This window comes from Cucurbita moschata, unplaced genomic scaffold (genome assembly GCF_002738365.1).
Source record: "Cucurbita moschata cultivar Rifu unplaced genomic scaffold, Cmos_1.0 Cmo_Scf00017, whole genome shotgun sequence".
NCBI lineage: Eukaryota > Viridiplantae > Streptophyta > Magnoliopsida > Cucurbitales > Cucurbitaceae > Cucurbita > Cucurbita moschata.
This window is the reverse complement of record NW_019268533.1, coordinates 762,312-785,135: the sequence shown is the minus strand read 5'-3', so window position 1 is coordinate 785,135 and position 22,824 is coordinate 762,312. Positions and strand designations below refer to the sequence as shown.

Genomic DNA, 22,824 nt, shown 5'->3' with positions numbered 1-22,824 from the left:
CCCAAAAAAAAAAAAAAAAAAAAAAAAGTAAAAAATGCTTGGCCAGGACTCTTGGATTCCTGGATTCCTGGAATTCTAAATTTCAATTCAAAACAACTTAGAACTTAGGCATATTGGCACACTGGTCCAATCAAAAAGCTGTTTCTTTTGTCCCCTCCTCCTTGATCAAACCCACAATCATTTCCACCCCTTGGATGCGGGACACGTGGCTATCGACGTCTCGAACTCCCGTTGTTCAAAATCTAAGCATCTATCTCGTTTTGATTGGCCCAGCAAAGCACAGCCAATACCAGCCCCAATTATTCCTTCGGTGTTTCTTTTATAAGAACCCCATTTGCTGCCGCTGAATCCTCCTCCTCCTCCTACTGATACCCAAAACAGAGAAACAGAGTAAAAATCCCATAAATAAAACACAGACACGTATTGAAGAAGAAGAAGAAGAAGAAGAAGAAGAAGAAAAATGGGCGGATTTGAGAAGCAGGTGAAGGAGAGGGCCAAGGAATTGAAGAGCATCTTCAAGAAAGGGGTGAAGATTGTGGGCGAAACCTGCAAGAAAGGCTGGCACAAAGTCAAGCACTTCAAACGCTAACCATCATGAACATCATCATGAACATCATCATGAACATCATCATGAACATCATCAACATCATACCTAAACTCCTTCGAGCTTGAATCTTTCTGTTTTTTCTTTCAGGATTTGTGTTTGTCAGAAACTTCGTCTTGATTCATTAGGGCTCTGTTTTTTGGTATTAAATTTGGTATCTTTCTGGGTTTGTTCATTTTGATCTGGGTTTCATTCATGTCCTCTTTCAATAATGTATCCCAATTCCTTCATGTTCATTAAATTTAACTTCTTTTTGTTCATAAGATTGCAAATTTGGGTTTTTTTTGTATGACTAAAATAAATAAATTAGTTTTTTTTTTTTAAAGAAAAAATATATAATTATGCAAAATATCTCAATTTTGTGACAAGCGTCAATTTCTTATGAGTTTTGGATAATGTACACAATTCGATTGCATAAATTTTGGGTAATTTCGATAGAAAATAATTGAAATTTTGACATTATTGTTAGGAATTTCATGAATCCTGACAAATTTTGATCGAAAAATATTTAAAACAAATTAAAATACGGCGAAAAAAAAAACTATAAATATAATATTTAAAAAAATAAAATTGAAATTGAAAAAGAAAAAATGAGGACCCAATAATCCAGAATCGAAGTGCAGAAGGTGGAGTCCCTAATCTTTGAATCAAGAGGATGATGATGAAGCTTCGAAGCTGGAACAAGCCCATACCCAATCTCCTTCAGAGACCTCAACGATCTATGCCATTACCTTGCCTCTTCTGTACCAAAAGCCCTTCCCCGCTCTTCTCTTCCACTCCTCCGCCCACATCGCCTGCTCTTCTTGACAAAATCTTAACCATACGAGACCCTAAAATCTCTGTTATTCCGGTACTCGAGAAGTGGGTCGGCGACGGAAGAGCGATTGGGAAACAGGAACTTCAGTCGCTTGTTCGCCTCATGAAGAGCTTCCGCCGCTTCAATCACGCTCTAGAGGTTCGCTTTCCCGCTTCAATCACTGTTTAGCTTATTGTTTTCTATTCCTGAATTGAGTTTCAATGTTCTCTGGTTTTTCTCTCTGAGATCAGTTCGTAGCATTTGGTTATCTCTTCTTGCCCTAATTTTGGAAATGGTGTTCGTTTAGTGCATGTTCATAACTGAAAACTTGAGATATTGCTAGAACGGAATGTTAGAATCACGACTCTCCACTATGATATGATATACACTCTCGTGGTTTTGCTTTTGGTTTCTCGGAAATGCCTCGTACCAATAGAGATGTATTCCGAACGATCCTCATCAGAAGAAAACATTAAGAGTTGCTGTGATAAGAACATTTTTTCAAGTGAGTGTTGAGTTTCATACTGTCTTGATTTTGTCCAGATATCTCGATGGATGACGGATCGAAGATACTTTAATTTATCGTCGAGCGATGCTGCGATGAGGCTGGATTTAATCCGTATAGTTCATGGTCTGGAACACGCAGAACATTACTTCAATAGTATATCATCCCAGTTGAGAACTTCTAATGCTTATGGCGCTCTTCTCTGTAGTTATGTGCGAGAGAGATCAGTTGAGAAAGCTGAAGCCATTATGCAAGAAATGAGAAACTTGGGGTTTGCTACTACGTCGTTTCCGTATAACGTGCTAATTAACCTCTACGCTCAGGTCGGGCAGCATCATAAGATTGATCTATTGATTCAAGAAATGGAAATGAAGGGAATACCTCAAGATATCTACACTGTTAGAAATCTTAGTGCAGCTTATGTTGCTAATGCAGACATTTCTGGTATGGAAAAGATCCTCAAAAGGATTGAGGAGAATTCTGAATTCAGAGCTGATTGGAGAATTTATTCAATTGCTGCTAGTGGATATCTATCAGCTGGGTTGGAAACAGAGGCTCTCTCCATGCTGAAGAAAATGGAGGAGAAGATTCCACCGCGTAAAAACAAATCAGCGTTTGAGTTTCTACTGTCGCTTTATGAACGAGCAGGTCGTAAGGACGAACTTTATAGAGTTTGGAGTACGTTCAAGTCAACAATTAAGCAAATAGATGTGCCATATGCTTTAATGATCACATCTCTAGTGAAACTTGATGATATTGAAGGGGCTGAAAGGATTTTCCAGGAGTGGGAATCAAAGTGCACATTCTATGATTTTCGAGTATTGAATCGACTTCTGGTTGCTTATTGCAGAAAAGGTCTTTTTGATAAGGCAGAATCGCTCGTTAACCGAGCAGTGATGGGAAGAACTCCATATGCCAGCACGTGGAGCGTGTTGGCTATGGGATACGTCGAACACGGGCTCATGAGCAAAGCAGTTGAGATGTTGAAGAGAGCTATGTTAGTTGGAAGGCAGGATTGGAAACCAAACCAAGACATTTTGGAAGCCTGTCTGAATTACTTGGAAGAGCAAGGAGATGCAGAAACAATGGAGGAAATGATACGACTATGCAGAAGCTCGGGATCGATAACGAAGGAGATGTACTACAGATCACTGAGGACTTCCATTGCAGGTGGAAAACCAGTGCTCAGCATTCTAAACCAGATGGAGATGGATGGTTTTTGTGCTGATGAAGAAGTGCACAAAATCCTGGGAACTAAGACCTCTTGTAGTGATTGGTAAAATTCTTTCAGGCTCATCGCAAGTCTCAGCACTATAAAATCGTTGACAGAGGCTATGGTTGAAATACAAGACCAGCTCTTCTCTTGATTGGTAAAATTCCACTTGTTTTGGGTCCTTAAAAGAATTTCAAATGTAAATTTGGATTGTCACTGCAAATCCTCTTCATTTTCTATCTTGTTAGTAGAATAGGCGAATCCAAGAACGGTCAAGAGTGTAATAGCTCAAGTCCACCACTAGCAGGTATTGTCTTATTTGAGCTTTCTCTTCTAGGCTTTCCTTCAAGGTTTTAAAACGTGGCTGTTAGGAAGAGGTTTTTACACTCTTATAAAGAATGTTTCGTTCCCCTCTTCAATCGATGTAAGATCTCATAATCCACTTCCTTGGGGGCCAGTATCCTTGTTAGCATACCGCCTAGTGATTGGCTCTGATACTATTTGTAACAACTCAACCCCACGGCTAGCCGATATTATCCTATTTGAGTTTCCATTTCTAGGTTTTCCCTCAAGGTTTTAAAACGCGTCTACGAGAGAGATTTTTACACTCTTATAAGAAATGTTTTGTTTCTTTTCAATCGATGTGAAATCCCACAAAGAGTAATAGAAGGCCATGTAACGAGGCTGTAAACAAAATTATTATTTACATCAACTACATAAGGGCGAGCCAAGGGGCAACATCGCCACCAACGCTCAGCCACACCTACATAACACAATCTGCATATCATATAAGTGTTCTTCTGACTCAAAATTTTTACAATGGATTAGAGAGTAAAGGGAAAATCTATGGCTCAGAACAAGAGAAGACAGATAACTAAGAAACAGAAAAGAAAAATACAGATTCTGTTGAGTGATTCATCCGTCTGCAAAATATGCCTTCTGATCCTTGGGCTCCTGCTCCACACAAGAGGGTATGCATTGGGATATGCATATAGATTCGTTATTGCACCGAACATTCTTGCATAAACCACTTCTCCAAACACTCCTGTCACTTGAGCATAGCAAATGTTTGATTGATTAGAAGAATTTCCTTGCCTAGATTGAGGAACTGGGTGAGAGGTTGGGTGAGAAGCTGGCTTTGGTAAGTCAAAGCAAACAGGACCGCTAGGCCTCCGAGGGACGACGATTCCAAGCTGTGAATTCTTGCTTTCGAACGGGTCTTGAGTTCCACCTTTGCCATAGAGTGGCACTAGAGTAGCATCAGAAACTTCTGCCTTACAAACTGGACATTGCTGGAGTCGCCGGCCATGTTTTTCTTTAGAGCTGTCCTGAAAGTGAAGCCATTTGTAAAGGCAGGGCCAACAAAAGAGATGGCCACAAAGTGTAACAACAGGATCTTTCACAGTCTCTAAGCATATGTTACAGTCGAATAGCCCAGAGGCATCACCATGAGTGTCAGCCATGGCATCCAAAACAGACTTCCAAGACTTGTTCTCTCCAAATGAGTTAATCTCCATCTCCAAATGCTCTGTTGTAACACAACCCTTCTGAGAAGCCTAAACTACCAAATCATAAAAACTTAGATCAATATTGGATCGAAAGATCGAACAACCACAAGATCTTTGAAGAAACAGAGAAAATATATGAACTTGTTTTGGTTCTCTCTGATTACAAAAATCAATACCTTGAATCCGAAGGAAAGATAAGAGCAAGGAGATAAGAGGTAGAGTTATGTGCTTTCAGAATATTATAAAGACAAACCCTTGGTTAATGCCGCAGGCCAATTAGATATTTAAATCTTATTTGCAAGTTGACCTTCTGGCAAGTTTTTTGGGGCTAGAAACTATCCATATCCAGATCCAAAATAAATAAATCTTGAGCTATACCGAAAATTAATTAAACAAACATGGTAGTGTCGGCTCAAGCTAATCTCGAGTACAGGCGCATGAATCAGCTGATAAAGACATAAGATTAGAACTGTTCATCATAAATTATAAAAAATTCTTTTGAATTTTGTTCAATCTTTAAAAAATACTACATTTTAAAACTACTCCAACAAGAAATCTCTTAGAACATTCAACAAAAATTTTGAATTAAAAAAGTAGGATAGCTATCCAAAATTCTGTTCGAAGTCACTCTCATACGATTCTAAACTAAATTACCTCTTCTTAAACATGTTTATCCATATCTAAACCAGTTTTCTAAAATAATTCCAACAATTTAAAACGAATTTCAAAAGCCAATCACACAGAAATCAAGTGAATATGCAATCAGAACACGAAATGACTGATCCAATCTTCTTCCGATGAAATTTTGTTAGAAATTCGTTAAGATGAAAACTAACGCTTCAATTTGAAAGGAAAAAAAAAAACCCTATTCTGTCAAGAATCAGACATGAGCAGGTAATTATTCCACAGAAGAAGAAAACACAAGTTCAACATTCAAAATCCTCAAGTTCAAAGCGTACCAAATTTCGAACAGGAATTAGTCGCTTCGATTCAGAGAGGCACGGGAATCCAGAAGAAGGTTGCCAGTAACAGGGAGTACGCAAAATTTAGGGATATGAAACTTCGTACCGCAAAATCACAGAGCTCCAATGGAAAATTATCAGAAACAATAAAAAAAAATAAAAAAAAGAACGAGAACGAAATGTGAGATCGAAGAAGAAGAAGAAGAAGAAACTGAAGAACATAAAAGATGAGAGAGACGTAACGTTGACGCCGAGATTTAAAGGCGCCAACTCTTAACACCGTCATTCTTCTAATCTTCTTTTAATTTTCAACAAAATATAAACAAATAAATAAAATAATTAAAAAAAAAAAAAAAAAAAGGAAAATCTCACTGCTACGTGTCGTTACGATAGCAGCAGGAAGTTTCTGTACTTTTCCCCCTAATTTTGTTAATATATTTTTGTCAAGAAAATTAAAATTAGATAAATATCATTATTTTAATTATTTTTTCATACAAAAATTAGATTAAAAAAAATAATAGATCAAATTGTGACAAATATATTTTAAAGTATTTATTTAATTTCAAATAATTATTAATTGGCCATAATTAGAATCTGAATCTAAGAAAGCTAATTGAGAAATGGAAGAGAGTGGTAATTAATTTCACTAAAAAAATGTTGGCTTCTAGAAGATTTCTATTCTTAAAAAATAAAAAATAAAACTAATTATTGAAATTGATTCCTTTCTAGAAGATTAAGTAATATATATATATATATATAAAAGATCGAACATGTCAATGGTGTGAGTTACGGGTCTATTTGATATTTAAATTTTTAATTTTATTTAAAATATGTATTCTATTTTTTATTCAAAATTAAAATGTATATAAATAAATTAATTTTTAAAATGTGACAATCTAATAAAATAAAGGGTTTCTGGAAGATTTTGTATAGAAAAATACCTAATATTCTAAGCTTATTATTAAATAACCCCAAAGTTTTCCCTAAATTTATGAATTACTTTTATAAGAAAATGGCCCAATAAATTCTTTTTTCTTTTCTTGATGGATATTCCATTTATCGCAAAATTAAATTGACCGTTGATTATTTTTATTGTGATTTAAGCAAAATTATGACGTCATTTTAAAATAATAAGTAGTTATGACCATGTCATAAAAAACAATTTTTAAATGCCATTCTTGAATTTATTGGTTAAAAAAATTAGTGATTTTAAAAATAAAATGGTTATTTATTAAATGAGGAGTTGAAAGTTTGAATAAGGTGTTACTAATTTATTTACAACTTTCATAGTGACATTAGTAAATTAAGGAAGAATGGATTATTAATATAATTAATTGAATTTACCATAATTTATTGAGTTAGGTATTGGAACAATGTCTTGTATTTGAAGTTTAATTTTATAGTTTTTTGTTTAAAAAAATAAATTATATATTTACTATACAAAATTAAAATTTTAAATTCTATTAAATATATGATCTATAAATTAAATTTTAAAAATTTAAAAATTTGTAAATTCATTGAAAATGTAAGAAAAAATTCATAATAATCATCGAAATTATTTTAATTGTTTTTTTTTTATTATTATTATGTGGTCTTGACTTTTGTTTTATTTTCTATTTCTATAAAAATATACATTTAAGTTTCATTTTAATTTAAATTATTCAACAAATGGAATTTTAATTAATCATTTATATTTAAAAAATAGCTCTGAATTAGTATATAAAATTATTATTTTGTTATTAATAAATAGAGATTATTAAACTGACCAAATGATGGTATATACTAAAGTTTATGAAAAACATAATTTTTTTGTGATGGACAAGTTGCTTTATTTTATATGTTAAGTCGGTTATCATTTAGCTGTTTTATATGTTTTCATGTCATGCTATTATTAAATAACACTAATAATTTGAAGGTCAAATAATATATCATCCCTCAAAATTTATTTATTTTTCTTTTAAATTTAAAAGAAAAACATAAATTTTATTAAGAAAAAAAAAGAGTAGATTATTAGACTATAAAATATAAGTTTGATAGCGTTTTAATTTTTATCATCAATTTTCCATTATCGTAGCAATCGAAGGCTATCGCTAACTGTCAAGTATGACCACCGCCTCGACGTCGTTACCACCGTCAACCCAACTAAACCAATCAAGTTAAATGATGTTATATACAAACTATATTTATATATACAGCATATCAATTTTGCTATTTAATATCTATTTTACACCGAGTCGTGTTATTATTTAACTAGTTTATATATATTTTAAAGTGATGATGCCGTTAATTTTTTTTTATAAATAAACATATATTTTTTCTAATATCTTGATAATTAAAATATCATTGTTAGAAATATAGAGATTGAAGGTTGGTAAATATCAATTATACAATTTTATATACAATGTCGTCGTATGTGATTGAGAAGGTAAACAATTTAAATTACTTTTATCTTATATTACTCGATTAAAAAATGGGTGTATTTATTTTTCATTAAAAATTATTTTGAAAAATACACACCTTATTAGATTCCCAAATTGGAAATTGGTTGGATTATGACCTACTAATAGTTAGTTAGTTGACCAACCAAGAATTTATGAACAGTTGACTTTAGTAAGATCAGCTAAAACAATCCAATTGAGACAAAAGTCAACTTTCGTATTATTATTTTTTTAATTAAAAGAAATGGATAATGTTGAATTACATAACCGTTATAAAGTGGTTGCCCTTCAATGTCGTGTGAAACAAGAAGAAAACTAGGTGAAGGTCAGATTGGTTGGTGAGTTGACTTTAAGAGATTAAAATGTTTTTTTTTTTTATAAAAATTATAATAAAATAAAAACATAAATTAATCACTAATTTGTTGTTTGTTATGGGATTTAATTTTTATAAATTGTGAGATGGAAGGATAAGATTTGGTGAAATGGAATCTTATTACCAAAATTTTGATATTGAAAGTTTGAATGATGAAAAATAAATAAATAAACAAACAATCTTATCTCTAAAAACATAAATTATGTAAAAAAAAAACAAAAAGAAATAGAAAAATTCATATATTAAAACGCAGGTAAAAGAGATAAACAAAGAATGTAATTGAGAGAGATGAAGGTGATATGTTGTGTGTCGGTATTTGGATGGAAGAAATTTAAAGCTTCCAAGAAGTTAATCGGATTACTTATTAAAACAAATGGTATGAAGACGAGAATCGAAATGGGACAATATTGCATGTCTTCGTCCTCATCCCTGTTTAAGTCCCGAGAACAAATTTTCCACGCACACTCTGTTCTCCACTTTATTTGGAGATTAATCTCCCCTTTGTGTAGAATATCTCTTCAAGCTTTGTTGTTCAATCTCTATCAAGCTTAAAGTTTTAGGGTTCCTCAACTCTAAACCATGTCGGAAAAAATGACCGAAATATCCCTTATTTTTTAACCTAATGATCTACCTTATGCTAAAGCAACCATTAACGTTCTATGACCGAAAAAAGTAAAGCCCTTTAGCAGTGTTCAACCAAAGAAAACCCATTTCCAGTTTTGGGCTTTGGTTGGTGTTCAATTGCTGCTTCAATCCATTAAAAAAAGTGAACTTTTTAATCCTTCGATCCACCTAACTCATCGTTAAAATAGAAAGTTGAGCTGAGTTGAATTGAATTGTATACTCTTTTGAAGTCGAGCGGATATCTCTTTACCTCACATCATTCATAAAAGAGTCTCCTAACAAGCCCAAATGCAAGGGGCCGCAAATACCCACCAGCACTCTGCTGCGGCTTTGTAGATGAATTACACGACATGTCCAACAACTGCGCCCACACAATGTTCCCTCCTTGCCTCTTGCCAATCAATGCAAAGAGGGACAAGGAAGGCCTATCTTGTGAGAAAGGTGATATCAAAGCCTCTTCTACCGCTTCGCCCCTTCAAACTCGACATCGACTCAGCTCTCTTGCTCTGCTCGGTCCGTTGTTTTAGAACACGAACATAACCCGTCGAGATGATCTTTCTTATTTTATTTATTATTGTTTTTTTTTTGTTGTTGATGAAGAACGACGCCCTCAAATTGCATGAATTGCAAATGGATAGAATTAAGATTTAGAATGGCGGCTGTTTCTTGGTTGTTTGTTAATGGCTGTCAGATGAGATGGATAATCTTCCTCCTTTTTGTTTGCTAATGGAACATCAAATTCCAATAAATTATAAATTTAGTCTCCAACTTTTAAAATTTTATCGATTTAGTCCTAATAAATTTATAAATTTCTATAACGATATTTATTTGAAATATTTAAATTTATAAATACGACCGCCACGTATTAAGTCGTTATCAAACATGGCCTTAAATATTTAGTGGCGGGTTGATTTTAGACAAATTGACGGCAATTGATGGTACTCATAATCATATTAAAATTAACCGGTCTATTTCAAATTATGCATTTAAATATTCCATTTCAAATTTGATTATATGAGTCTGATTACACAAAACCAATCATTAAATCTAAAATTAAAAGGTCCCAAATAAATTAAAAACTTTTAAAGTATAAATAAAAATGTTGTGTGGTTCATAAGACCCAATTGCCATATTAGTTTGTCCATTTTCGCCATATCGAAATAAAAGATAAGTATGAACCAACATACCCTAGGGTCGAGAAGAAGACTTAACAATAATGGCAATTATCATAATTCTTTTGAACCTCAGCCACATTTTGGGTGCGACCCCATTAACGAAAAAGACTCCAACTTTTTGCCTCAAAGATGCTCTTCTCAAATTCAAATTTGAATCTTGTTCGCCATATTTGACTTACTCCCAACGTTAATTCTGACCCGTTTTGTTTTTGGTTTTGACGATGAGAATGATCGAACTAATAACCATTTTAGATGGAAAGTTGTGTTGTCAATTTGTCATTACCAAAACAGAGCACTAGAAGTAGTGATATCTAGATAAGGAGTGACTGTCATCTTTTTTTAATCATATCATAAAAAAAAATGTACAAAATTACCATATAAAAAGTATATATTATGTCATTACATTAAATATATTATATGGTCGAGTTACGAGAAGGAACAAAACGAAACCCACCACTTGTAATACATGATTGGGGATCATTCCTCACTGTGATTGATCTTTTTTTTTTTTTTTTTATAATAATAATAATAATACAGAAAAAAAGAAAGAAAAAGAAAAAAAAAAAAAGACGGGCCATTTATCGCCAGTTCCCAAGCTTATCATCTATGAGCAGTGACCAGAGTTTCAATGAATCGCAGCCCATCGAATCTCGGAGCGAATTGATCCGGCGCTGTCGACGGCGGAGATATTCTCGACGGACTAGTTTCTTCATCTCTGCTGATGACCTTTTCCTGAAATTCCCAAGAATTTTGTTTTCATATGAACTTTGAATTGAAATGAGAATTTGGGTATTTTACCTGATGGGAAAAGGTGGTTTTGAGGACGCCGGCGGAGGACGACGGAGCAGAGAGGGCGGTGGCGGAGGCAGCGGCGACGGAGGCGGCGAACAGCCCTGTTTTCTTCATAGGCATGAGGTGGCTTTTTCTTCTTTTCTTTGTTGAAGGGAAATTGAGAGGAAATTTCTGGGGGCAAAGACGAGCCGTTTATATAGCAATGTGAAAGCTACGGTTCAGTGGTCATGTCACTACAAACAAAGTTTTACCTATACTTGTCTGTTTGTGAATTTACGCTCATACCCCTGGCTGATTATTTTCATAATTTTATATTTTTATGAATCTATAAACATAAATTTAAATTAGAGAATTTATAGTTCAAATTTATACTCTTGCCTTTTATTTTCCTTATTTTGGAAGGTACAGCGTAGATAAAAATAAAAGGGCAATTTGGTAAATAGAAGAAATGGGGGATTGTTTTCATGGGCAATCAGGTAATTTAAGCTTGAGGCATGAATCCTGAGAATAACACGTGGCAAAGAATGGGTGAGTTGGAAATTCAAGTTGACAGCCTGCAATTTGCCAGCAATTGAAATTTAATGCACTGTTTTCTATCCCCACCAATTGAAATATTTAATTCCCAATTAATTGCACAAAGTAAAAGATATTATAAAAATCTCCCATTCAAAATCTTCTAAAAACAGTATTTTTTTAAAAATTAATATTAATATTTTGGTTTCTAATTTTATATTTAATAGATCTCTAAATTTTAAAAATTATTGATAATATTTAACAGTATTTAAACTTAATTGAAGCATAAATTTTAATTTTTAAATTTAATAGATTTTTTAATTTAAAAAATTATAATAAAGTGTATTGATTAATGCTTGGTTCAAAACTTTTTATTTTTGTTAGGCGTAGGTTTATAAAATATAACGTTTATAATTTGAATATGGTTTCTACCCGATAATGTAAGTGGGTGATTTAGGTTTGCATACATGTGTTTAGTTTGGGAAAAAACTTAAATTCGTTAGATAAATACTTCCAAAAATGATATTTATTTTAAAATTAAGATTTAAAGTATAGTTTGGTATATGGTACTTTCTTGAAGTTCACCTATTTTGATATATATTATATACTTTCAAATCCGTTATATTTATGACTTGTTTTATAATTATTTGACTTTTTGTTTTTTGTTTTTTAAAATTAAGCTTATAAATATTATTTTTACTTAACGAATTTCTTTATTTATTATTATTATTATTTATAACGTATGTTTTGAAGATTCAACTAAAATTATTTACAAACAAAATTTGTTCATTTAAATTCAAAAGCATTTGAACCACTAAATTTTAAATTATTATGTTCGTTCTAACATTGTTTAGTGAATAAGTATCCAAAATTTGTTAAATTAAAAAAATTAAACAAATCATTATTGACTTTTCAGGTCGATCTCTAATGTTTCATCACTTCGTGTTGTTGTCTCATATCATTTTTTAATGATGTTTTTTTTGTTACCTAGTGAATTTCTGTTGAAGATTACTGGGTGAGTCCCACATTAGTTAATTTAGCTAAAGATTATGGATTTATACGTGAGAAATACTATCTTCATTCGTATTAGGCCTTTTGAAGACTTCCTTAAACTAAAGTCTTAAGAACTTATACTCAGCCAAATGTGTTAGAAAGAATCTGAACAAAATGAGGAATGGGGGGAAGAATTAGGTGAAAAACAGCCGAACAGAACCATCTGTCTCACCTCGAGTGTAGCAAACACCGAAATCTCCAAATCTCTAGCAGTTCGTCAAAATCCAAACCCAGTACGCCATTGTTCACCAACCCTTTTAATTTCCCCCACACCTCACCATTTTGGCCCCCAAATGGGCGGTGGCGATGACAGTTGAGAATCCTCAACGACCCATTTTTAAAATCACTTCAAAAACAGAGCACCCATCTCCCACAATCACCTCCCATTTCTTCAATGGGCAAGCCCAAGAGAATTTGCTTGCTTCTATTAAGGCTTCTTGCTTTGGGCTCGACCCTTTCAGCTGCCGTTGTTATGGCCGCAAGTCGTGAAGAAGCCAGGTTTTTTAGCCTGTCTTTTGAAGCCAAATACACTCATACACCAGCCTTCAAGTGAGATTCCATCTCTTTTTCTTGTGTTCTTGGATTATGGGTCATTTTTTTCCTTTCTGAATCGAGTTTTTTTGTTGTTGTTCTTGAGGTACTTTGTGATTGCAAATGCTATTGCGAGTGTTTATGGGTTTTTCGTGCTGTTTCTTCCGGCGGAGAGCTTGCTCTGGCGATTAGTGCTCTGTTTCGATGCGGTAACTCTCAAAACAGGGGACCCTTTTCTTCTTCCACTCTGTTTCGATGGCTAATCTGACGCTATTTTTGAAGTAGATATTGACGATGCTGCTGACTTCGAGCATCGCGGCGGCGTTGGCGGTGGCGCAAATAGGAAAGAATGGGAATTCATACGCCGGATGGCTTCCAATATGCGACCAAGTGGCAAGTTATTGTAGGCAAGTCAGTGGAGCTCTGGCTTTAGGCCTCCTTGGACTCCTTGTTTACTTCTTGCTTCTTCTCTATTCTCTTCACTCTCTTTTGGATCCTCTTCTTTTGAAAAAGACTTAACACAAACCACACACAATTTTCAACTTGGTCTGTCTTTAGGCCATGTTTTGTAAAAGGGTTAGCCCTTTTCGAGCTTTTTCTATACCGAAATAAAGCCCGATTGATTCGATCCGTTAGAATCTTGTTTTCTGAGTCGTTCAGTTGTTAGTTCGTACGAGTTCTATCTACTCGAGCTTCTAGAAATCTATTTTAAGAAAAGAATTAGATAATGTAGGCTACTAAGCATGTTATAGTTGAAACACGTGAACATGATTGATATTGAACGACAATTGACATATACTAAGTTATTGAAAAACAAATTTAGAATTTTTTTTAGTATAAAGCTGAAGATTTTTATGGGTTTTCTCGAGCACAGTGAGAACGACTCTAGTTTACTTTACAGATACAAGGTTTTCGATATAGTTGTACATGTTTTTTTTTTAATACTTTTTTTCGGTTGGTAAAATGGTCAAAATCACATTTTTATTTTAGAATTATTCCGACAATACGAATAAGAATTTGGCATCCGGAGCATGTACCATTTTTTATATATAGATTAAAAAAATAAATAATAACAAAAGTCGAAATAAAATTTAATGAAAAATCCAAACTTTATAAAATATAATTATAGTTAGGTTATGGGTGGACAGAAAATTAGAAGATATAAAAAAAAATCAACTACCAATTAGTGCAAAACCACAGAATAATTAAGCTTGATTATTGATTAATCAACAATAATTTAAACAAAGGCAACAATTGGAAATGAACCAAAATAGAAGGACTGATCTGCAAAATTGGAAGATGGTCGGCGAGCCCATATCACTAATTTCATATCTGGCCGTACACTTCAAATCATCCAAAATATTATAACAAAGTCATCTCCCCATGCCTTTAACGTTTCTTCGATTTTTCCTTTTTTTTTTTTGTAATTTAATTTATTTTTAAAATCGAAATTCGTTTCTATAAGATTACTCTGAACCAAATCCATGGGGAGTTCATTCGCGGAAAGAGCCATAAGGAGAAACTTTCCTTCTCGATAATCGCAAAGAAAAAAAAATCATCTATTTCTCTTTCTTTTGTCGTTCTTTGAATCGGTCCCCGTTTTACTTCCGTCTTTCCGATTTCCCACTGCGATCCATGGCGTCTGGTTCAGCTGGTCGCCCTAATTCGGGCTCTAAGGGGTTTGATTTTGGTACCGATGATGTTCTTTGTTCTTATGAGGACTACGGCAACCAGGAATCTTCCAACGGTAGCCATAGCGATCTCTCCGTCGCGAATTCTAGCAAGGTAGGTCGGAGTTAGTTGTTTTCATATTACTGCGGTTGGTTTTTTGGTTGTGGTTATGTCTTGTTGGATGTTTGAAAGAAAATTATCGAGTTCTTATTGTTGAGTGTTCGATTAGGGTTTTGGATTGTTGAAGTTACGTTTTTATAGTCGACGGGAATAACTCGCTATTAAACAATGATTTGTATTGGGTTAGGAAATGAGTGATTGAGGCTGGGGATAAACATTCGTGCAGTGACCTTTTCGGATTGTAATGATGTATGCTTTCAATTATTGGTTTTAGTTTGTGTATTACGGTTGAGTCGATCCATTTTGAAGTAACTTTGAATTTGATCCTGATTGTCAATAGTGTTGGTAGTACTGTCCAATCTGCAGAGTGGAACAAAGTGGTTCAATCTTGCTTGAGCTGTGTACAACTTGGTCCTGAGTGTAATGAGCGTTTCCCCCTAAGATCTTGAAATTTTCATTGTGTGCTCAGAAATGTTCTTACATCCTCCTCCTTCGCAAGGAATTGAATCTTTTTCATAATAGTCGGTTCGTTAACAGACAATTGATATATCAATGTTCGGTATATCAGTTCGTGAACAGACATAGTGAGAAGTGAGCTGAACACTGTTATATTTTCTGTCTGATATTGACTCTCATTGTTGAAATTGAAATTACAGAGGAAGAACATCCATGAGATTATTTGGCTGCATTGATTATTATTTCTTTTTGATGTTTCTGGGTTCTATCCTCAGTTGTCTCATTGTATTAAGTTTTATAATTATCGGTTTCATCGAATTGATTAACCGAGTTTTGTGTCTTATCCAACAATAGTTGATTCATTGTGTATTATTGGATGAATAATTGAGTTTTGAATGTTTGTTTGAGCAGGATTTTCACAAAAGCAGAATATCTACCGTTTATCCTGCTGCTGCTTATGGTCAGCCAGAAGATTCCATGAAACAAGATGTGATTTCTACTGTTGAGAACAGCATGAAAAAGTATTCTGATAATATTTTGCGTTTTCTCGAGGGAATAAGCTCGCGCCTATCACAACTTGAACTGAATTACTACAACCTTGATAAATCTGTTGGAGAAATGCGATCTGACTTGATTCGTGACCACGAAGAGGCAGATTTGAAGCTTAAATCTCTCGAGAAGCATCTACAAGAAGTAAGCTATGCTCTACTTCGAGCAATATGTAGAAATATTATTTACTTTGCAACTTAAACTCAACACTTATCTGTTGAATCTGGAAATTTGTGCAATTGTTGTGAACAATGACGGCCCCTAAGCTCTCTTTTTTGTTATTACCATTTGTGAGATCTCACATTGGTTGGAGGGGGGAATGAAGTATTCCTTATAAGGACGTGGAAACCTCTCTCTAGTAAGACACATTTTAAAACCGTGAGACCGACAGCGATATGTAACGAGTCAAAGCGGACAATATCTACTAGCGGTGGGTTTGGGCTGTTACAAATGGTATTAGAGCCAGACATTGGGCGGTGTGCTATGGGGGAGGATTGTGAGATCCTACATTAGTTGGAGAGGGGAACGAAACATGCTTTATAAGGGTGTAGAAATCTCTCCCTAGTAGATGCGTTCGATGCTGATACGTAACAGGCCAAAACAGACAATATCTACTAGCGGTGGGTTTGGATTTGGGCGGTTACACCATTTTAATTTTGTTTAAGTTGATACAGATTCTGTCGTTTTAGGGATAATCAGTATTTGAAATATGGTTTCAAGTTGTCAGCCTCTGCTCTTATCAGTTTCATCTTAATTAAAATTTTCCTTGATGTCCTCCATAGGTCCACAGGTCTGTGCAGATTATAAGAGACAAGCAAGAGCTCACCGAGACTCAGAAAGACTTAGCCAAACTTCATCTTCTGCAGAAAGAGTCGTCTTTGTCGAGCCATTCGCATTCAAACGAGGAGAGAGCTTCACCTGGTGCCTTTGATCCTAAGAAGAATGAAATTCCGTCCAAGAATCACAATCAGCAACTAGCTCTTGCCCTGCCGCACCAGATTGTCCCACAGCAACATCCACCTCCTCCAGCAGCTTTGCCGGAGAATGTGCCGCAACAGCAACCTTATTACATCCAGCATCCTCAGAGCCAACATCAAATGACCAATGCCCATGCCCAGCTAAGTCAAACTCCACCACCACCACCACAACAGTTCAGTCAGTATCAACAACAATGGACGCAGCAGCCACCTCAACAGGCACAACCACCACAACAGCATCCTTCTATGCAACCTCAGATCAGGCTGCCGCCTACTTCAGTCTACTCTTCTTATTCGATGAATCAACCGACTTCTATGCCAGAGACTCCGCCTATGCAAGTGTCATTTTCACCTATTCCTCAACCGGGTTCGAGCCGCATGGACACCGTGCAATATGGATATGTTGGAAGTGCTGGTACTATGCCCCAGCAACCTCCTCAAGTAAAAAATGCTTTTGGTGGAGGACCACAAGCCGGAGAAGGATATTTACCTTCTGGACCACAATCTGGGCTTTCCTCGGGAGGTGCATATATGATATATGATAGGGAAAGTGGAAGACCACCGCACCATCCACCGCACCATCCACCGCACCATCCACCGCACCATCCACCGCACCATCCTCCGCAACCTCAGCAACCACCACACCATCCTCCGCAACCACAACAACCGCCACACCATCCTCCTCAGCCCCAACAACCACACTTCAACCAAAGTGGATACCCTCCGGCCAATGTTCAGATTCCTCAGCATCCATCAGGTCCGCACGTTATGGCCAGGAATCATCCGAATCAGTCGCATTTTATGCGTAACCAGAACCATCCTTACGGCGAAATAGTTGATAAACTTGTTGGGATGGGTTTCAGGAGTGACCACATTGGCAGTGTAATTCATAGGATGGAGGAGAGCGGGCAACCTATCGACTTCAACGCTGTTCTAGACGGGTTGAGTAATTCTGGAGGTCCTCAGCGGGCATGGTGACAGTAATTTTAGTAGCAGTCGCCTATTTGTATGTTGAAAGCTCATATCGGCCATGACCAGCCTAGCCATTGCGTCTTTTTAATGCATTGAATAAAAGACTGGTTTAGGATTCCACTGTGTTCTTCCTTCTCGTATATATATGGTTTGCGAGATATAAAAGAAGTTGATTGTATCTTATGTTATGAATATTTCTACCCTCAGTCCCAAATCTTATGTTATGAATATTCCTTCGCTTTCCACCTAAAAACAAGGAAAAATGTGAAGGTTCATATGGTGTGTAATGCAATGCTATTTGTTTGCAATTATTCATTGAGTAATCAAGTTTTTAACTTTATTTCAACTCAGATCAATCTTGATAACTCAGCTCAAATTATAGACCAAATTGATTGAGCTTGAGGAGAACAAAACACCATTTATAAGAGTGTGGAGACATTTTCCTAACAGACGCGTTTTAAAGCCTTGAGGGGAAGCTCGTAAGGAAAGTCTCGAGGGAAAGCTCGTAAGAAAAGCCCAAAGAGGACAATATCTGTTAACAATGGACCCGAGGGGAAGCTCGTAAGGAAAGTCTCGAGGGAAAGTTCGTAAAGCCCAAAGAGGACAATATCTGTTAACAGTGGACTTGGGTCGTTACATTTTCGGATCATCAAATTTTTTAAACACCCTTAGTTTATAAAATCAAGTAAACAAGTTTACTAAAAACAACGAATTTTTATAATTTTTTCTGGTCATCTTGATCTTATATTATTGCTTTAATTTATATGCTTCATTTTGAAGCATATTAATCATTTATCATATTAAATAATTTTTCTAAAATAAAAAGAATATTAGACACGCATCTTTTGTAATTATTTTTTTTTAAGGAGAAAAAAAATATCGAAAACCTTATTCATGTCTATATAAACACAGTCTTGGATTAGAGGTCATCCCAAGATAATTTTGGTCTCGATTATCGGAAACCCCCATCTCTCTCTATTTCCTAAAAAATCTCAGCCTTCACCCCCATTCCTTCGATTTCGCACTGCGATCTATGGCGTCTGGTTCAGCAGGTCGCCCTAATTCCGCCCCCAAATCGTTTGATTTTGGTTCTGATAATATCCTCTGCTCATTTGAGGACTACACTAAACAGGAACCTTCAAACGGTAGCCATAGCGATCCAGTCTCCGTTGCCAATTCTAGCAAGGTTCGTGGGGGTATTACTTGTTCCTACGTTTCTTTGGCTAGTTTTCTGTCCTGGGTTATGGATGTCTGAAAGTAATTTTCGATTTTTCATTGTCGGGTGCGATTAGGGTTTGCGATTTTTGATATTAACATTCTAGTTTTGATCGTAGTTGAATTGAGCGGTGTTTATTTTTGGCTTAAGAAACGAGTACTCGACTGTTAAGGGTAGAGATGATGATCCATGCCAATCCATTTTTGCATTAGCTGAGTTCTAGGCCTTATGCTTGTCTGGTTTATTCTTCAGCGAACGTTGTTGGTGCTTCAGAATGAAGTTAGTTGTTCAATTCAATTGTAGTTCGATATAATTTTGAATAATCATCCTAGACGAAAGGAACATTTGTTTTTACGTGGTCTTGGGTTTTGTATCTTATCCGCCTTGCATCTTTTATTTGTTCTTGTAAATAATGGGTTCATGAACTGATAGAGTGGAACATTTAACGCAATTATTATTGTTAGTATTTTCCGTTCATAAGCAAGTCTCATTAATGGTTGAAGTTGGTATTACTGATGGAGAATCCCATAGGATTATGAAGCTGCAATAGCAGCTTGCAGTGGCAGCAAGTATTATTGCTAGTCGTATTGTGGCTCGAGCATCCCCGACGATTTTATGTACTTTTTAATTGCCTTGGATTTATATAAACCATTCTATCAATTTTACTATACATGCAGCATCTCTCAGTTTATGTCTTCTGGAATCATATTAAATTAGGAATTCAATGTGTATTATTTTGTGAACGATTAAAGTTGTGCATATTTAAATGGGCAGGATTTTCACAAGAGTAGAATGTCTACTGTATTCCCTGGTGCTGCATATGGTCAACCAGATGATTCCATTAATCAAGATGTGATTGCTGCTGTTGAGAACAGCATGAAAAAGCATTCCGATAACCTTTTGCGTTTTCTCGAGGGAATAAGTTCACGCCTATCACAGCTTGAACTATATTGCTACAACCTTGATAAATCTGTTGGAGAAATGAGGTCTGACTTAGCCCGTGACCATGAAGAGGCAGATTCGAAGCTTAAATCTATTGAGAAGCATGTACAAGAGGTGAGCCACGACTTTAGAACTTCGAAGAGTTTGTCAGTAGTATCTTATAAAAAAGTGTTCGGAACTGGTACAATGAGGATCTTCTTTGATACTTTATGATCTTGAAAAAGTAACATTGTTTTCATTCATATTATATGATCATTTGTCGACACAATAAATGAATTGTGTCTAATGATTCAGTAGAAAGTAAGATTAGTTTGCAACGTAAACCTATCACTTGTTGACTCTTGAATCGTGCACTTGATGTGAAAAGCGACTGCTCTTTCCAAGCCGTGTATTGTTATCGTCATTTTTATTTCTTAAATTTTGGTATTGACCAAGAGGATTAGTAACATTTGAATTGAATTTGTACTTGATGCATTTCTGTAGGTTCACAGATCTGTACAGATTATCAGAGACAAGCAAGAGCTTGCTGAGACTCAAAAAGACTTGGCTAAACTTCAGGTCCCACAGAAAGAGCCATCTTTGTCGAGCCATTCGCAGACAAATGAGGAGAGGGTTTCAACCGATCCTAAAAAGAACGAAAATCCATCTGAGATTCACAACCAGCAATTAGCTTTGGCCTTGCCACATCAGATCGTCCCACAGCAAAATCCTATTACAGCACCCCCTTCAGCAGCTTTGCCTCAGAATGTGCCTCAACAACAGCAATCATACTACATTTCTTCATCCCAATTGCCTGGTCAACAACCATCTCATATCCAGCATGCTCAGAACCAGTATATCTCATCCGACTCCCAACACCGGGCATCACAACCTCAAGACGTTTCGCAGATGACCAATCCCCAGCTAAGTCAAACTCCACAACCATTTAATCAGTATCAACAACAATGGGCGCAGCCACCATCTCAGCCGGCACAACCACCACAACAGGCTTCTATGCAACCTCAGATCAGACCACCGCCTACTTCAGTCTACCCTTCTCCTTACCCCCCACCAAATCAACCAACTTCTATGCCAGAGACTCTGTCAAGCAGCATGCCTATGCAGATGTCTTTTGCATCTATTCCTCAACCTGGTTCAAGCCGTGCGGATGCAGTGCCTTATGGGTATGCCGCTGCAAGTGGTGGTTCTGCTCCACAGCAACCTCCTCAAGTGAAAAATGCTTATGGACCAGCAACAGGCGAGGGCTATATGCCTCCTGGACAACAGCCTGCGCTATCCTCTGGAGGAGCATATATGATGTATGATAGGGAAAGCGGAAGACCCCCACACCATCTCCCTCAACAGCCACATCATCCGTCTCAGCAATCCCACTTCAGTCAAAGTGGATATCCTCCGGCCAATGCACCTCATCAGGTTCCTCCTCAAGCTCCAACAGGCCCCCATGTCTCAGCCAGGAATCCAAGCCATTCACATTTAATCGAAAAACTGGTTGGCATGGGTTTCAGGGGCGACCATGTTGCCAGTATAATTCAGAGAATGGAGGACAGTGGGCAAACTGTTGACTTCAACGCAGTTCTAGACAGATTGAGTACTCCTGCAGGTCCAGGGCCACAAAGAGCGTGGTGAGTAATTTAATCAACCCCTGTTTGCGGCTCATCCTGGGCATGACCTGCCTCGTAAATTGCATCGTTTTAATGCATTGAATAAAATTTATCCTCGTACATATGTTGTTATGGTTTGTGAGATTTAAAAATGTCGGCTGTATGATTTAAACATTGTGTGAATATCTTCTACCTGCTATTTCAAATCTTTTCATATGACTTCCTCTTAATGTTTGTCAAGTTTTCTACTTTTCATACCCAAACATGTTTAGTAGTCAAAGACATCATTGGTGTTAGCCTGTTACTGTTACTGCTTGTGTTGTGCATTGGAATTCCACTCGAGACTTGGGAATAGGTTTGGTTTGGAATGGACATACCGCCATAGTAATAGGTAATAGGATTGGAATGGACATGCGGCCCTGGTCATATGACCGACGATCGTGACCTGACCACGACATCGTGTTTCCAAAGAGCATAAAAGAAGAAAGAATGTATTCATGCCGACACCTAACAACACAAGAAAAGGAGAAAGAATGCAGTCTTGCCGACGCCCTGTGGGGGTGGGGGTGTCCTTTGCTAGGAGTTAATGAAACAGCAAACAGCAGTGTTGAAAATGTGTAGTGCTATTGCCTGCTGGCTATGATTCAATTTACATTTACTTCCAGACAAACACGTCGTTGAGTTGTCCCTTTCCTCTGTGTCGCAGGCCCCACAGACATCAATGGATAATTTTAGTGCATTCTTTTCCGTGGCGTTTATTTGCTTCCTTATCTTATAAGCTTAAAAGCTTGTTTTTGGAACACTCCAGTCCTTATCTTATAAACTCAAACCTTCATATTTTTCAACTAAACTTGCAAGCTATTGATTATACTCACTAAATTTCTTCAAATTTATCAATTATTTAACAAAATATTCACTTTCAAAAATTTATTATTAGAGTATAAATCATAATGAAAATTGAAACTGCGTATATTTCGAATATCCCATATAGTTAACAGAGTAATTTTGAATTTTGAATATCCCATATAGTCAACCGAGTAATTTAACATACGTCAACGACAATGTTGTAATTTTTTAAAGATTAATAAATCAAAATTTTTGTATCTTTTTTATAATTTAACTATAAAGTAAGATCACACTACAATATTCATCCTGTCGCAGAGGTAATTAAATGTTTGTGGTGGAGATGCTTACACCGAATTCGGCCCTAATATCCCGGGGATCCAATTACGT

At 35.9% G+C, this 22,824-nt stretch overlaps 6 protein-coding genes across 11 annotated transcripts; 4 read left to right on the top strand and 2 right to left on the bottom strand.

Moving 5' to 3' along the window:
• Positions 1–1,173: 1,173 nt before the first annotated feature.
• Positions 1,174–3,444, top strand: LOC111455369 (pentatricopeptide repeat-containing protein At2g20710, mitochondrial-like). Its single transcript, XM_023097004.1, has 2 exons — positions 1,174–1,559; positions 1,944–3,444. Exons 1-2 carry the CDS (start codon positions 1,260–1,262, stop codon positions 3,183–3,185), a joined length of 1,542 nt encoding a protein of 513 aa, XP_022952772.1. The 5' UTR covers positions 1,174–1,259; the 3' UTR covers positions 3,186–3,444.
• Positions 3,445–3,779: 335 nt separating this feature from the next.
• On the bottom strand, positions 3,780–5,772 carry LOC111455370 (E3 ubiquitin-protein ligase RMA1H1-like). 4 transcript variants are annotated; one of them, XM_023097005.1, is made up of 2 exons: positions 5,586–5,772; positions 3,780–4,679 (listed from the first exon to the last, which is right to left on the bottom strand). In XM_023097005.1, the coding sequence occupies exon 2, from the start codon at positions 4,633–4,635 to the stop codon at positions 3,970–3,972; it is 666 nt and encodes a 221-aa protein (XP_022952773.1). In that variant the 5' UTR covers positions 4,636–4,679; positions 5,586–5,772; the 3' UTR covers positions 3,780–3,969. The 4 variants fall into 4 exon arrangements, with proteins under 4 accessions (XP_022952773.1, XP_022952774.1, XP_022952776.1 ...); XM_023097006.1 differs by having other exon boundaries at positions 3,780–4,674; XM_023097008.1 differs by lacking the exon at positions 5,586–5,772 and adding an exon at positions 4,803–5,556.
• A 4,802-nt stretch (positions 5,773–10,574) lies between these two features.
• Positions 10,575–11,164, bottom strand: LOC111455296. The gene is made up of 2 exons (XM_023096902.1): positions 10,997–11,164; positions 10,575–10,930 (listed from the first exon to the last, which is right to left on the bottom strand). Exons 1-2 carry the CDS (start codon positions 11,108–11,110, stop codon positions 10,799–10,801), a joined length of 246 nt encoding a protein of 81 aa, XP_022952670.1. The 5' UTR covers positions 11,111–11,164; the 3' UTR covers positions 10,575–10,798.
• Positions 11,165–12,716: 1,552 nt separating this feature from the next.
• On the top strand, positions 12,717–13,716 carry LOC111455394 (CASP-like protein 1C1). The gene is made up of 3 exons (XM_023097033.1): positions 12,717–13,105; positions 13,194–13,296; positions 13,373–13,716. The coding sequence occupies exons 1-3, from the start codon at positions 12,951–12,953 to the stop codon at positions 13,604–13,606; spliced, it is 492 nt and encodes a 163-aa protein (XP_022952801.1). The 5' UTR covers positions 12,717–12,950; the 3' UTR covers positions 13,607–13,716.
• Positions 13,717–14,498: 782 nt separating this feature from the next.
• Positions 14,499–18,107, top strand: LOC111455041 (trithorax group protein osa-like). Of its 3 annotated transcripts, none has more exons than XM_023096563.1 (4): positions 14,499–14,872; positions 15,746–16,027; positions 16,666–17,418; positions 17,455–18,107. In XM_023096563.1, exons 1-4 carry the CDS (start codon positions 14,723–14,725, stop codon positions 17,836–17,838), a joined length of 1,569 nt encoding a protein of 522 aa, XP_022952331.1. In that variant the 5' UTR covers positions 14,499–14,722; the 3' UTR covers positions 17,839–18,107. The 3 variants fall into 3 exon arrangements, with proteins under 3 accessions (XP_022952331.1, XP_022952330.1, XP_022952332.1); XM_023096562.1 differs by having other exon boundaries at positions 16,666–17,439; positions 17,476–18,107; XM_023096564.1 differs by having other exon boundaries at positions 14,500–14,872; positions 17,467–18,107.
• A 650-nt stretch (positions 18,108–18,757) lies between these two features.
• On the top strand, positions 18,758–21,826 carry LOC111455039 (class E vacuolar protein-sorting machinery protein hse1-like). The gene is made up of 3 exons (XM_023096561.1): positions 18,758–19,018; positions 19,823–20,104; positions 20,474–21,826. The coding sequence occupies exons 1-3, from the start codon at positions 18,866–18,868 to the stop codon at positions 21,614–21,616; spliced, it is 1,578 nt and encodes a 525-aa protein (XP_022952329.1). The 5' UTR covers positions 18,758–18,865; the 3' UTR covers positions 21,617–21,826.
• Positions 21,827–22,824: the final 998 nt, after the last annotated feature.

Bases quoted from the DNA above. Each gene is read 5' to 3' on its own strand.
- LOC111455369 (XM_023097004.1), top strand. From the start codon at position 1,260: ATGATGATGAAGCTTCGAAGCTGGAACAAGCCCATACCCAATCTCCTT. The intron at 1,560-1,943 runs GTTCGCTTTCCC...GATTTTGTCCAG, and splicing joins GCTTCAATCACGCTCTAGAG to ATATCTCGATGGATGACGGA.
- LOC111455370 (XM_023097005.1), bottom strand. From the start codon at position 4,635: ATGGAGATTAACTCATTTGGAGAGAACAAGTCTTGGAAGTCTGTTTTG.
- LOC111455296 (XM_023096902.1), bottom strand. From the start codon at position 11,110: ATGCCTATGAAGAAAACAGGGCTGTTCGCCGCCTCCGTCGCCGCTGCC. The intron at 10,931-10,996 runs GTAAAATACCCA...TGGGAATTTCAG, and splicing joins AAACCACCTTTTCCCATCAG to GAAAAGGTCATCAGCAGAGA.
- LOC111455394 (XM_023097033.1), top strand. From the start codon at position 12,951: ATGGGCAAGCCCAAGAGAATTTGCTTGCTTCTATTAAGGCTTCTTGCT. The intron at 13,106-13,193 runs GTGAGATTCCAT...GTTGTTCTTGAG, and splicing joins ACTCATACACCAGCCTTCAA to GTACTTTGTGATTGCAAATG. The intron at 13,297-13,372 runs GTAACTCTCAAA...TTTTTGAAGTAG, and splicing joins TAGTGCTCTGTTTCGATGCG to ATATTGACGATGCTGCTGAC.
- LOC111455041 (XM_023096563.1), top strand. From the start codon at position 14,723: ATGGCGTCTGGTTCAGCTGGTCGCCCTAATTCGGGCTCTAAGGGGTTT. The intron at 14,873-15,745 runs GTAGGTCGGAGT...TTGTTTGAGCAG, and splicing joins CCGTCGCGAATTCTAGCAAG to GATTTTCACAAAAGCAGAAT. The intron at 16,028-16,665 runs GTAAGCTATGCT...TGTCCTCCATAG, and splicing joins TCGAGAAGCATCTACAAGAA to GTCCACAGGTCTGTGCAGAT.
- LOC111455039 (XM_023096561.1), top strand. From the start codon at position 18,866: ATGGCGTCTGGTTCAGCAGGTCGCCCTAATTCCGCCCCCAAATCGTTT. The intron at 19,019-19,822 runs GTTCGTGGGGGT...TTAAATGGGCAG, and splicing joins CCGTTGCCAATTCTAGCAAG to GATTTTCACAAGAGTAGAAT. The intron at 20,105-20,473 runs GTGAGCCACGAC...GCATTTCTGTAG, and splicing joins TTGAGAAGCATGTACAAGAG to GTTCACAGATCTGTACAGAT.